Genomic DNA, 13,644 nt, shown 5'->3' on the forward strand with positions numbered 1-13,644 from the left:
TGAGGCCCCACTGGGAAGTGGGGAAGACAGCATCTCCCTCTCTGGGGTCCCGGGAGGATTCTCTGAGTGGACTTATGTTGTCTTCATGTCCTGAACCCTTCACGAGAATTGCTCCCATCTGTCCTGTGAGACCTCTGAGGTTCGGTCACTTTTGCAAAAGGGGAGGAGGGACCCCCTCTCTCCCCATGTTATTCCTAACTCCCTGCGTCCCCACCTCCCCCAGGAAGGGAAAGGGCCGATCTAATTCATCCTTTCTTCCTTCCTTCCTTCAATAGCTCTTTATTGAGCACCTACTGCATGCTGAGCCTGGGTAAGAAACCGTGGACGAGGCAGACAGTATACACAGGAGCACATAAGCACAAAATTATAAACTGTAGTCAGTACTGAGCAGAAGAATAGATTGTTAAAAGGGAGAGAAACATGATGGAGCTATCAGAGAAAACCGCCAAAGTGGTGACATTTAAGCAAAGATGTGAAGAATGAGAATGAGCCACCAGGCAAGGAACAGGACAGAACCTTCTAGAGAGAGAACAGCATAGGCCAAAGCCCCAAGGCAGGAAAGAGCTGGGGTTTAGGAGGTGCCCGGAGTTCAGGGTGCAGAGCGTCCTGGGCCAGAGCAGACTGGCGTGGGAGAGGGGCCAGGCCAGGTCTGGGCTCACCTGCTGGACTTGCCTCCTCTGAGGGTCACAGCCTTGCCCCGACTACTTCCACGGCCTCAAAAAACTGTTCCCCTTATAAATTTTGTTCAGTTTTACAATTGTTTACAGAGACAGGGCTTACGTGGGTACATCATGGCCAGGAGTCCTGAGGGTTGTTTTGAACATTAAATGAGGTCATACAGGTAAACTGTGCTGTCCACTTCCTGGTACATAGTTGTAAATTCACCCTTCTCTCTCGAATCGTTACCACCCTGTGCTGAAGTGGAGTCCAGCACCCATCTGGGAAACCTTCCCTGTCCCCCACAGTGTAGTTCAGGGTCCCTCCCCTGCACACCCACAGCCCCTGCGGTGGCCTCCACGGTAGCACGGTCCCCCTCCACTGAATTGTCTGTCCGTCTCTGCCTCTCCCGCGGCGCCCCTCCGTGACACAAACCGTGGCCTCATCATGTGTTAAATGCAACACTTGAGCATTTTGCCTTATTTTATCTCAGATACGTTGAAGAACTACCCTAAATATCGAGCTTACTCTCACTAACCCTTTGCGCTGAGAACATGATCTGATGAATCGATCTTGAACCGAGTTTACACCCTCTTCACAAGTGTAATATGCATTTAATTTCCCTGAAGTACAGACTGGTTTAACCTACAGACTGGTTATTGGATACTCTGCCCCCAGGGCTTTCTCAGACGTTCGTTTTCTATGAGAATCGGGTAGGTGTTCTCCCGGGGATGTTACCCAGAGACTTCTGTTACTTACTGCTAGGGGAGAGTGTCACAGGTCACACATAACACCAGGCCCCTGGTTCCCAAACCCTGCGTCCAGATGTCCCAGGGCAGCCCAGCGTAGTTTACATTTTCAGGACAAACAGCAGTGCTTGGCCTCTGTCGGACACGTGCAAATCACTGGCCGGGGGAGCTCTCGGTTTCTACATCAGATCACAATGTGCTCCCTTCAGGGGCGTCCCATCCTTGCAAAGCTGGGTTTGCGGAGCTGGTTTCGTTAAAAAGCAAGTACCCTATGAAAATCCCTGTGCAGTGGGAAGTGAGGGTGGCGGTGTCCGCTCTGCATCTGAGGTTTGAGAATTTGCGCGGTGCCTGCCAAACACGCGCATTCCATTAGTAATTGTCATTATTTAAAATGAAATAAAAATATCGTGTGTGTGTGTTTCAAGTAATTGCCAAGTTGTTAGGACATAAATCCCTATCGAGCTATTTAGCTCTAACTACTGAGTAAATGAAAGTGCTCGGTATTACTTTGGGCCCAGGAACACCGTGGGATAATTCTTGAGGTGGGAGCTGTGAACCCAGAGACTCTGGGAACCCCTACGTTATTAGGTTATTTGCAACTTTCAGCTTGCTTTTCCTAAAGCTTTTGATGCCGAGCTCAGGAATTGATTCTGAACCGAACAGCCTGAGAGCTTAGCAGCTGCAAGACTGGAGAATGCCTAGCGGGGCGAAGCAGAGATAGAGCCTGGCCCTCTTCACCCCATCGAACTGGTTCTCCAGCGAACAGACACCACTTTGGAATGAGCTGGACGCACATCTTCCTGTTATAAAAACTGAGAAACAAGCATCCGTTTGTGTGGCAAGGTTATGGTCTTATTATCTCAAACTAGGAGTGGCCTGAATATCCAGCTGGCCCCGCCGGCTGGTTCTTGCCAGAAAGGAAGAACACAGAGCCAGTGTTCTGAAGCTCCGGCTATTATTGTTGGTAGAGAGCCTCCCAGCTTTTGGCTCATTCGTAAATAACCCGGTTCAGTAAATTGCCTCATGCCCTTGTCGTTGTTTGAAAAAAACAACTTGTCTGAGCCATCCTACTGGGAAGGAGCGCGCTCCAGACCTGGCCTCCTATAGGAGACTGACGGAGATAGATTTGGACGGGGCGAGACTTTACTGAAATAGGGCAGTGGTCTTCCTTCAGTTGCCCATGTGTCTTTGTATTGAGATTAATTACAAACCGTTATCTGGGAAGGATCTCAGACCCCTTTCCTGAGTTCACCTCTGAGGGGAAATTGGATTGAAGAGCATGAATCCCTGTTGGCCCTCAGCTTCCATGGGACGTCAAGGCTCAAGTTTCTGTTAATGTTTGTGAGCCTCTTTTCCACAGGCAGCACCAGCCCCAGGGCCATTGCACCTCCTTTCCCTCTGCCCAGACTCCCTTCCCCCAGCTAGCACCACAATTAGCCCCTTCATCCATTCTTTCAGCAGATATTTATCGAGGACCCACTGCGTGCTTAGCACTATGCTGGGTGTTAAGGTTATAGGAGGGAATGATAATAATAATAGTTACCACTTATCAGGTGCTTGCGATGAGCCAAATGTTATTCCGAACCATTTATATGTAATATCTCATGTAATACTCAACAACAATTTAACGTTCAGCAATAACCCAGCAAGTTATCCACATGTGATATGGAGTAGATACTTTATATCAACAAGTTATCCACATTTTGCTGATAAGGAAAGTGAGCCACAGAGAGGCTAAGCAGCTACCCCAAAGTCACACAGCTAGTAAGTGAGAGAGCTGGGACGTGAGTCTGCATTCTTAACTATTCTGTTATGTTGTCTCTCCAGCAAGACACAGGAGGTCCCTGGTCACACTGGCTTACATTTTAGTGGAAGAGAGAGATAGTATACACGTTAACAGTCATTTCACATAGTCAAAGACCGTAAGGAAAAAGAAATAATAATAAACCAGGGTAATTTCATAGAGACTTCCCAGAGTGGGAGGGGAATAATAGCTACTTGGCACCCACCGCAGTTGGAAAGCCGCCACTAAGGGGTCATCAGGGTGGAGACCTGAAATAAACAGCCATGGGAAGGTGTTCAGGAAAACTGTTCCAAGCAGCAAGAGTAGCAAGTACAAAGGCCCTACGGTGGGGCCAAGTTTGGCTGAGAGGACAAGAGAGAGGACCAGGATCCACGTGATCTTGGATTGTGCGTCTTAACTTGGGCTGCACACAGCTGCCTGGGGAGCTTCCAAAATACTGACGCCTTGGCCAAGGCCCAGAGATTCTGAGGAGATCAGCCTGAGGTTTTTGGCGTGGACAAGAGAATTTTTAAAGGAGATGGTTGCATTGAGGGGTGATGGTGGCTTGGACAGTAGAGGTGGCAGCCTCTCTCTGTCAGCCTGGATCCCTCCCCACAGTATTTTAAACGGCTCTAGGCTGACCCCTCCTCCTCACAGCAGCCCCCCTGTACTCCAGAGGAAGCACTGAAGCTCTCTGCCTGGGTAACCCAAAGGCTGATATGCAAGGCTGAGATGCTCAGCTGCAGGTGGCCTGGGAGGGAATCAGCCTCAGGGCACCAGCCCCACCCCGCTGCTCAAGCACCTGGCAGTCTTACTGAGGGTCCCGCTGCCGCCCTTACCAGACATATCAAGAGGAGTACTAGGCTGCCACAACTTTTTCCAAAGACGTCACCATCTCAATGTCTTTAATCTCCAGCAACACCACTCTGTTATATCAACGCGAGCAAGTCGACAAGTTCGTGGCCACTGTGGTGGCCAGGCACAGCTCCCTTTGGGAGACGGCATCTCTCTTTGTCTTCTTGCCTTGGCTCTGAGACACAGCTTGGTCAAGGTTGTCCAGAGAAACAGAAGCAATACAAAGTGTGTATATATAGAGAGAGAGACACTTATTTTAAGGTATTGGCTTACACAATTCCAAGTCCAAAATCTGCAGCGTAGGCTGGCAGGCCTAAGACCCAGCAAGGAGCCGGCGTTGCAGTCCAAGCCCGAAGGCTGCCTGCGCAGAGTTCCCTCTCGTTCGGCAGAGGTCGGCCTCGTGTTCTGGTCACTCCCGTGGCTGGTTGGATGAGGCCCGCCCAGATTTGGAGGGTAGCAGCTGTACTGAGAGCCCACCAGCTAAAACGCCCGTCTCATCCGAAACCCTCTCACACGAACATCCAGAATAACGTTTGATCAAATATCTGAGCACCAGGCTCAGCCAAGTTGGCACATAAAACTAGATATCACACACAGGAGGAGACCCATCTCACTTCCTCTTAAGTTATTATATTCATGGTATGTTTCCCAAAGAGTGCCAAAAAAAAAATCTAATCACCAAGCGGCCAAGGGTTTAGAGTAAAAGGGGTTCTTATTGTTTCTCCTTTTGTACCTTTAAATTAAATTCCCTTTTTATACCTTTGACGTTTTGCCATACACATGTGTACCTGTATGTTTTAGTTTTCCACATAAAACACAAACTGCAAAAAGCGGATCAGAGCGATCACTGGATTGCACTTTATTGGCCTTCTGCAAACTGCTCTCTCCACATCGTGCTTTATGGGGGCGGCAGAGTTCACAAGCCTCCATGCAGAGACGTTGGGGGGCCTCAGAGAGCGCAGCTGACACTTCTTACACTTCATGGCGTCCTCCTAGGAAGAGCCCAGAACGTTACACTGACGTTAACTCCAAAAATGGTTGCAACTTCTTCTTAGGTGCCTCGTTGTTTTTCCCTCTTAGGAAGACTGAGTCACGCTACTGCCCAGAGTGTCCTTTCCATAACAGACACATAAAAAAGGGTCACACCCCTGGCCAGACATGGCCACACGCACTTTTAACCTCTAAACACAATTTTATGTCCCCACTTTATTGGTCTTACTCCTTAAGTCCTTTTTTTTTTTAACTTTTATGATGGTAAAATTTTTCAAACGTCACAAAAGAAGAGAAAATGGCCAACCGTATCCCCGTGTAAACGGTCACCCAACTCCAACCACTGGTCAGTGACGGTCAGTTCTGCCTTTCGTACCCTCCACACGTCCTGTCCAAACCCCGGATACTTTTTCATTTTTTAAAGATGACATCTAATTTTCACATTATAAAACTCTCCCTTCTAAAAAGTATACTGCTGTGGAGGGGGTTAGTATATTCACGAGGTGGAACCCTCGCCTCTCTGTAGTTCTGAGACCCACACTCATGACCACCCCAAACTCATTAGCAATCCCTCCCATGCCCCTGCCCCAGCTCCTGACAACACACATCCAGCTGGTCTCTATAATTCAACAGATTATTTCACAACAAATCCCAATCGTCACATCATTCCACCCGTCAATATTCAGCCTATATTTCTAAACCACAAGGACTTTTTAAACACATTCAAATACCAGGATTATAATTCTTCAATATCATCTAGTACATAATCCATGTTCAAGAGTCCCCTGCTCATGGCTATGTTCTCCAGACAGGCCTTCCTATTTCACACAACATGATGCAAGTCTCTTCTGATCCGCAACAGTTTCCTTCCCTGTGGGGTTTTTTCTTGTTATTTATTCATTGGAAGAAAAAAAATGGTTACTTTCCTGTAGAATTTCCTGTGTTCTAAACTTGGCTGATTACAGTGTCATGGTGTTTCTTTATGGCCTGCGTTTTCCTATAAACTGGTGGTCGGCTGTAGACACTGGACCTGATTCAGGTTCTGGGTTTGGCAAGCATACCTTCTAGTTGGTAGTGGGTCTTTCTCTGGTGTATCTGGAGACATAATCATGTCTGACTGTCACTCTTGAAGACTGATCCATCCGTGAGTCCAGGTGTGGTCTACCTGGTCTGTGCATTAGGAGTTTCCCCATCAGCCTTTCCCAGTGGTCTTGGCCTTGGTCATTATTGCCTAGATCTGTTATTGCATTAGGAGGACTATTGCAGAAGGGTGATGTTAGAATGCTCTTACTCCTTCTGCCTTTATTAGCTGGAATTCATTTACAAAGTAGAACTTTTCCCCATTAATGAGGATAATGATACAGGAGGTAGATTTGTAGCTGGATAACTGTGTTAAGAAGTGTTGAACCCTGGCTGGTGTAGCTCAGTGAACTGAGCGCCAGCCTGCAAACCGAAAGGTCACAGGTTCGATTCCCAGTCTAAGTGGATGTGCCTGTTCTTCATCTACTTGAAAAGTGGGGACAAGGCAAAGGGTGGGGACTTGCCCTGCACGATCAATAACTGGGACCATTCATTCCTTCTTGGTGTGATCTGCAGTAGAATGAGTTCTCTAAAGTGGAATGAGCTGCCTGGCCTAGTAGTGAGCACCCCGCTATTGGAGGGGTTCAGGCAGTAGTGGACAATCTGTTGAGGATATAGAAGACGGCTTTCCCATCCCAGGCTGGAATTTGAAACGTTCTGAATGCTGCAGAGTCCTCTGAATGAATCCTATGGAGTCTCAGAGCTACATCCTGACTCCTCTCTCCGGCGACTGTCCCTCTCTGCTTCCACTCACCCTCCTCGCTCACCCTCGGGCTGGAGCGCACTTGCCCATGCGCACACACACAAGGGAGGCAACGCAACTCAAAAAGCAGGAGAGGAGAAATGCGGCAGAAACCGACCGGGGATTCAATGAGGGGAAGCAGGAAGAACAGACAGAGGGACAAGGACGAAGAAGTAGAAAGCGGAAGGAAGGAGAAAGGCAGCCCTTCGAGGGAGCCCAGAAAAAGTGGCAGACGGAGGGGAGAAGGAGGTGAAGGAGAAAGGAGAAGAAAGAGTGACAAAGGAAAAACGAAGAAGGGACAAAACGGAGATGGATGACATTGAAATGAGGAGGAAAGGGATGAGAGAAGGCAGTGGAGAGGGAGAGGGGAGGGGGAGGAGCAGGGAGGGAGAGAAGGTAGGTAGGGGGGAGGAGAGGAGAGGAGGCTGGAGGCAGGGGTGTGGGTGAGTCTTCGGTGTCAGGGACTTCATGGGGACTTCACAGGGGTCCCAACACAGGGACACAAATGCATAATCTTGACTCACAGTTTGTTTAGGGCTTTCCGTTGTCAGCTTGTGTCTGGGCCCACTCGGAGGGGGTTCCAGCTAGTGATCAAAGGGGATGCCTAGGCGCCTCCCCAGGCCGGCAGCCGTGTCCCCACCCCCGTGGCTTCCGTGCCCAGAACCCTTTCCCTCGCCACACCCAGTCTTTGTGCTCCAGGACCATGCCAGGGTCCCCTCCAGCACCCACCCACCTGGCTTCAGGCGCCCTGTCCCCTTCTGCGGAGTCCCTGCCCTCCTCACACTCTCAAGGGGGCGTGATGGAATTCACTCTGAGCATTTTCAGAGACCTAAGTCTTCCTGTGATACATTTTCTCTGCCTTTTCCCAAGCTCCCTTGTTTTTCCTTTCATTCCCCTGCCCCTCCCCAAGTTATGAGCGGATCTGTAGCCGACCTCCTTAAACTCAGTCCAGCAAACGTGTTCAGAGCATCCTGAATGCACCACTGAGAAGGAGACGCTCACAGTCTAATGGGAGGCAGACGTGGGTGAGGGCAAGCGTGCAATCGGTTTTGGGAGGCCCGACATCACACAATTTGGAGGCCCTCTGTAAGGAAAAGAACATAAAATTGCTGGGGACATTGGGCCAGGGCCTCTCCTGGGGCTCTGAAAAAGCCCACGCCTGAGAATCCTGCATTCTATCCTCACTCCTGGAAAGGACAGGCTGAGCATCCCCACCCCAAACCACCAAGTGACAAGAGGAGGGACGATGGACTGGCCACTGCTTAATCGACTAATTAATTAAACCGACCCCGACATTTATGCTTTCTCCCTTCGCTCTCTTTTGTCTGTGCTGTGGATAAATGAGCGCATGCATGGCACGTCAGCAAATATTTACTTAGAGCTCCTCTAATAACTGGGACAAAGTTCAGCAGCTGTAACAAAGACCTAAGGTGGCTTGAACAAAGCAGGACTTTCTCTCTCACATAATGGTCTGGGCCAAAGCTGCCCAGAGCTGGTGTGCACGCTCCTTGGTTTCAAGAACCCAGGCTCCTTTGACCCTATTGTTGATTCATTCCTGGAACGATGCTCTTCTGCCTTTGACAAGGTCAGAGATGGTCCACACTCCAGGCAGCAGGCAGAGGAAAGGAGAAAGTGAAGACCCAGGAGTTCAGCCCCCCACTGGTGTTCACATCCTATTGGCCAAAATGTGGTCCATGGCCACACACAGGTGCCCGGGAGATGGAGGAGTGTAAGGCTCATTCTGGGCGGTCATGCGCCCCCAGAGCAGCATGTGTCTAGACTACAGAAGAAGAGAATGGATGGTATGGATGACTAGACACCTCTGAGGCAGCCTGCCGCAGGCGCTGTGCTGTCTGGGAAACGCAGGTGCAGAGGTTCCGGTCCTTTCCGAGCTACCAGTGACAACGCTGAATTAGACAAGTCGTCACCGCGAGTTCTCCCCCCACCCCCAACATCCTTTCATTTTATTAACTCTAACTCTCTCTCCTGGCCCCAAATGGTGGGTGAGGATAAAATACTGTGATTATCTACGGGGTTGTCTGAGGAGGTGGAGGCGATACAGACTGTGAAGTAGCCAGGAACAAACAGAAGAAAAGCCAGAAGAAAATCGAGCCTCAGGCACATCACCAATCTCTGAGGCCACCGAGCACCGGAGCAGGAGGAGGGTACAAGGGGTCTATGGGATTCGCCAATGAGGAGGTCAAAGGTGCCATTTGCCAAATCGGTTTGAGTGGAGAGTGAAATCTGAAGAAATGGGTTTAGGGGTGGGTGGGAAATGAGGGTGAAGAGACAGAGAAATCAGTGAGGAACTGAGGTATTAGAAAAGCAGGAACAATTTGAGGAGAATGGAGGACATATGCCCATGTTGATCCAAAGGTTAAAGAATCAGCTGAGAACAGGGACTAAAAATACACGGTGGGAATATAGTTTGGCTGCTTTACCAAAGATCAAAGTAACAATAGCTTACAGCCGATTAAGGCGTACTTGTCTTTGATATGAGATTCTGAGCATACAGTCGAAGGGCTGATTGGAGACTCCGTGACGCTAGGAATCTAGGTTCCTGCCGTCTTATTACTCAGTCATCCTGAACGTGCGGCTTCCATCCTGCGGTCCAGGAGGGCATCTCCAGCCCCCACCACCAGGTCTGCACCCCAGTCAGGCAGAAGAAGGGGAAGGGAAAGGGAAGACCCTCTTTGTCTTCGAGGCACCACCCAGAGTTTGCTCACATTGTGTCCACGTTTTCATTGACCAGACTCAGAGCCTTGGCTGTATCTACCCGTCGGGGAGGCTGGGACAAAGTGATCTTTAACCGAGAGACCAGATGCTCAGATACAACTTAGGGGGTTCCATTTCTGAAGGAGGAGAAGACAGCGAGCTCTCAGCCGGAGAAATCCTAGGACAAAGGGGAGGTTCAGCCGTGAGTGGGAGGAGGCACAATGTCACCGCCACCGGGAAAAAGAAAAGCTGATGAGCTTGAAAAGGAATGGGAAATGGGGAACTCTTGCCTGGTCACCCTTATGTTCCCCGCAAAGTGGGACTCAGAGACATCGCTGAGAGGCAGGGCCTCTCGGAGAGCCGAGAAGAGCGCTCTGCCGAGCCTGTCTCCCCATCACCGTCTGTGGTCTGCTGCGGGAAGAGCAGCCTCGCAGACCTGCCGAGATGCTTCAGATGACAGCTGCGCCTTGGGAGCCCGTCACTTAATTCCCAGCTCTGTGCTTCGCTGCTCTGTGGCCTTGGACAAGGCCAGAATCCCAGGTTCCCTGTTAAATGGCCGTTTTAATGCCCACCCTGCCTGCCTCGCAGCCCTGTTTTGGGTCCCACAGGAGAGTTGCGAGGAAGCTTTGTGAGTGCTAAAGGCAGGGTCCCCATGAGCGGGCAGCACCACGGAGAAGTAGAGTTGTTAGGGTGACGCTGAGCCTCAGAGGGCGGCAGGAAAGGCTGGAAGGAAAGGCTGTGGGGACAGGACCGCCTCCCGCACAAGCTGCCAGCACCCACCCGGCCCCTCCAGGGGGTCTGGGCTCTGACCCACCTCTGGCCCAGCCTCAGACCCCTTCTGTGGTCCAGGTGGGCTTGACGGGGTAGGGGACAGCCCCCCCAGCTGTCTACAGCCACTGGGAGTCAGCCTCTGTTCTGCCTTAAATTGCCATCAGAGCCTTGGCCTCATCCCCTGCACTTGGCCTTGGAGTCTCTCCAGGGACCTCTCCCTGACCGCAGGCACCCTCGGTGTTCCTGGCCGTGGGCCAGTAAACAACATGAGTTTCTCCAGGCCTTTGGCCTGGCAGAGCTAGCCTGGCCCAGTGCGTGTGCACTCACAGACACACACGCACTGCCTGGGTGCACAAGCATCACACTCGACACACTACCCATGCAACACATCACACAGGTCACACACATGCTAATACACCACAAACTGTGCATCTGGAGTTGCCCCGGAGCCTCATCTTTCCAAAACTGATAATTGAGTGATTTTATTCTCCCACCAATCCACACACATACACCCCTACAAACATACACACACACACACACACACACTCACACACACACTCACACACTCCCTTCTTTCTAACTGGTCTCTGTCCCATTGAACACCCTTCTGTTCAACCTTCTGTACAACAGTTTTGTGCTTTTGTCTGAAACACAAATTAGGCTTCCTTCTAGTTTAAACCCCTCTCCTTCTTTTGGGGGCTCTGCAGAGCCTTCAGGTAGCCCCTTACTAAGCTACTGAGGACCATTCTCTGCTACATAGTTTGTTCTCTGATGACCCCCCTCAGCTGCCCCCCACCGTCCTGCCCCGCTGGCCCGTCAGAACCTATTGCCTGTGCCCCCACCTCACACGGCTCCGTCAGCCTCTGCTTTGCCTTTTCTCAGTCCTCTCCGGAGAGTCCCCCTGCTACACAGTCCATCTGAAAATCCAACTTTTCTTCCAAACCCTGTTCAGCCCCCACCTCTCTTATAAGGATTCCCTTGACCACCCAAGTGGTGGTCCCGCCCTCTTCCACAGGTAGGCAGTGGAATGACCTGTTTCCTAGGTTCGTGTCCCCTGTTGGTGGGGGACCTTCTCCAAGTCATGTGTATGAAGCACTGGACCCTGGCACTGGGTGGGTGCTCGGTGGACGCCAGGTGGGTGGCACACGCCTTCTCCTGCTCTTACCCAGATCAAAGTAGAAAACCAGCATGACTACCAGGACATCACCAGCATGGTGGCGATGGCCAAGACCTACGCCACCACCGAGGCCTTCATCGACTCCAAGTACGACATCCGCATCCAGAAAATTGGATCCAACTACAAGGCTTACATGTGAGTCCTGCTGGCGTTGGGAGCGGGGAGGAGCGGGGGGAGGAGGGAGAGTGTGAGGATGCGGAGATGAGGGGTGCGGGCCCAGCCTGTGTCCTGCGCCCCAGGCAGAGCCCCATCAGCACAGCACCAGTCTCCTTCCTGTCCCCGTCACAGACCGCTTCTCTGGTCTCTGCAGCTGAGGGTTGATGTCCATCATGTCCACCCAAACAAGGGCTGGCTGTCTCCCCAGAGGAAGGAAGTCACGTGGCACATTTGGGGGAACGTCAAGTACATACAACATGTACGCCCTAGGAGACAAGACCAAGAGAGAAACTTGGGGACGAACCATAGAGGGCCTTGAAGGCCTTGCTGAAGGTTTTAGGTTTTCTTCTGTCCTTTTCCCAGCAGAGAAGTGACATGATCTGCCCTGAATTGACAGAAAGGTGGCTCTGGGGCCGTGGGCTGCAAAGGGCTTTCTCTGGAACCGATAACACTGGTCAGGAGACTGTATCAGATGTCTCCAGCTGCCAGCAACTGAAACCACATGGGCTCCACTTGATGGAGCTTTATAAAGGGGATTTATTAGAAGCTTGAAACAAACTAGCAAACAGACAAAAATCACTCAATTACCAGTTTCAGAAATCTGAGGATCCAGGGCAGCCAGAAGCAATAGACCATCCTCAGGGCGCCTGGAGTGGCAGGTGGATCTGTCCTGAGCACGTCCAGAGCTCGTGTCAAGGTTGTGACTCCATGAAAACAGTCTGATTCGTCCGACTCTGGTGCTGAGTGCCACCAAGATGCCATGGGGCATGGGCAGGGTGTTCCTCAGGGGAACAGAGGTGCCGTGGATAAGGGGGGAGGAGAGACAGGAAATCCAACACCTCCACCCAAGGGGGCGCTCCAGCCAAGGGCGATGCACACTGGAGCTGCGCCTGCAAGATGGGTGGGAGTCCTCCTCGAGGAGGGAGGGTCAGTCTTTAGAGACGTCTCATCTGCTCCAAGGCTTCTGTCTCTCGCTTTGGAATGTTGTTGTTGGTCCCATGTGAAATGATGAGACCCCAGAAAGCCAGCCAGTGCCTGTTTGCCAAGCATTTATGGAGCCCTGGCCGTGTGAATGGCTCCATACCAGAGAACCACAATGGTTGGCTGCGGACAGCTGGAAATCTCCAAGCACTTCTGTGCACTGGAGTCTGTGTTCTAGGTCAGGGTCAGCAAACCACAGCCCACAGGCCACGTCCAGCTGCCACCTGTTTCTGTAAATAAAGTGTCCATCCCAGCCTTACACATCCACTGAGGTATGAGCTAGGGTCGCTTTTGCACTACCTGCATTGCTGGACCAGGGGCCGGCAAACTTTTCTGTAAAGGGCCAGAGGGCAACTTGGGGCTTTGCAGGCCAGACAGCCTCTGTTGTAACAGGTCCACTCTGCACCTGCCTGGGAAGCTGGAGAGGATGCAGGCTGTTGACTGGTCTCCTCCAAAGGGATGGAGCTGGTCCTCAAGGAGTGCTTCTGCCCGGTCCTGCCCATCACTCTCTTCCACCCAGGGGCCAGCCAGACCTGTCTCCACTCTCCGATGCCCTCTGGGTGATGATGCCACCTCCCCCTGCCCTCTCAGAGTTGGGGAACACCCTCGTGCTGCAGTCTGGCGCATCTCTGAAACCTCCACGATCCGTCTGGGTGTCACTGTCCTGCTCTCCTCATTGTTAGAGTTCCCACTTGACATTGACTACACCTTGTCCCAGTTTCTCTTCTCAGGATGACCTCATCGCCGCATTCTTTATGCCGAGCCTTTCTCCTCTGACAGCTCCGGTTTGTCATTAGTTACAGCATTTCCTGGCCCCTGAGCTGGCCTGAGTCCGAGGGAGGGGGCTCACAGCAGCCCTCAGGGTAGAACACCCGCTCCACCCCGACCTCTCTGTCTGCCTCCGAGCCCCCTTGCTGCCCGGCCGTCGGGCCTTTGTGCTTGTCGCTGCCGGAGTGACCTCTCGGGTCCTCTCAGCAGGCAGATGTGG

At 51.6% G+C, this 13,644-nt stretch overlaps 1 protein-coding gene across 1 annotated transcript in view; it reads left to right on the forward strand.

Moving 5' to 3' along the window:
• Positions 1 to 13,644, forward strand: part of SYN3 (synapsin III) — a 401,802-nt gene that overhangs the window by 366,192 nt on the left and 21,966 nt on the right. The window contains exon 9 of the mRNA XM_053662069.1: positions 11,512 to 11,654. Coding sequence (XP_053518044.1) covers positions 11,512 to 11,654 — 143 coding nt within the window. The remainder of the gene's footprint in view (positions 1 to 11,511; positions 11,655 to 13,644) is intronic.

The sequence above is a fragment of the Artibeus jamaicensis genome, unplaced genomic scaffold (genome assembly GCF_021234435.1).
Source record: "Artibeus jamaicensis isolate MK-2021 breed Jamaican fruit bat unplaced genomic scaffold, CSHL_Jam_final contig_233, whole genome shotgun sequence".
Classification (NCBI taxonomy): domain Eukaryota; kingdom Metazoa; phylum Chordata; class Mammalia; order Chiroptera; family Phyllostomidae; genus Artibeus; species Artibeus jamaicensis.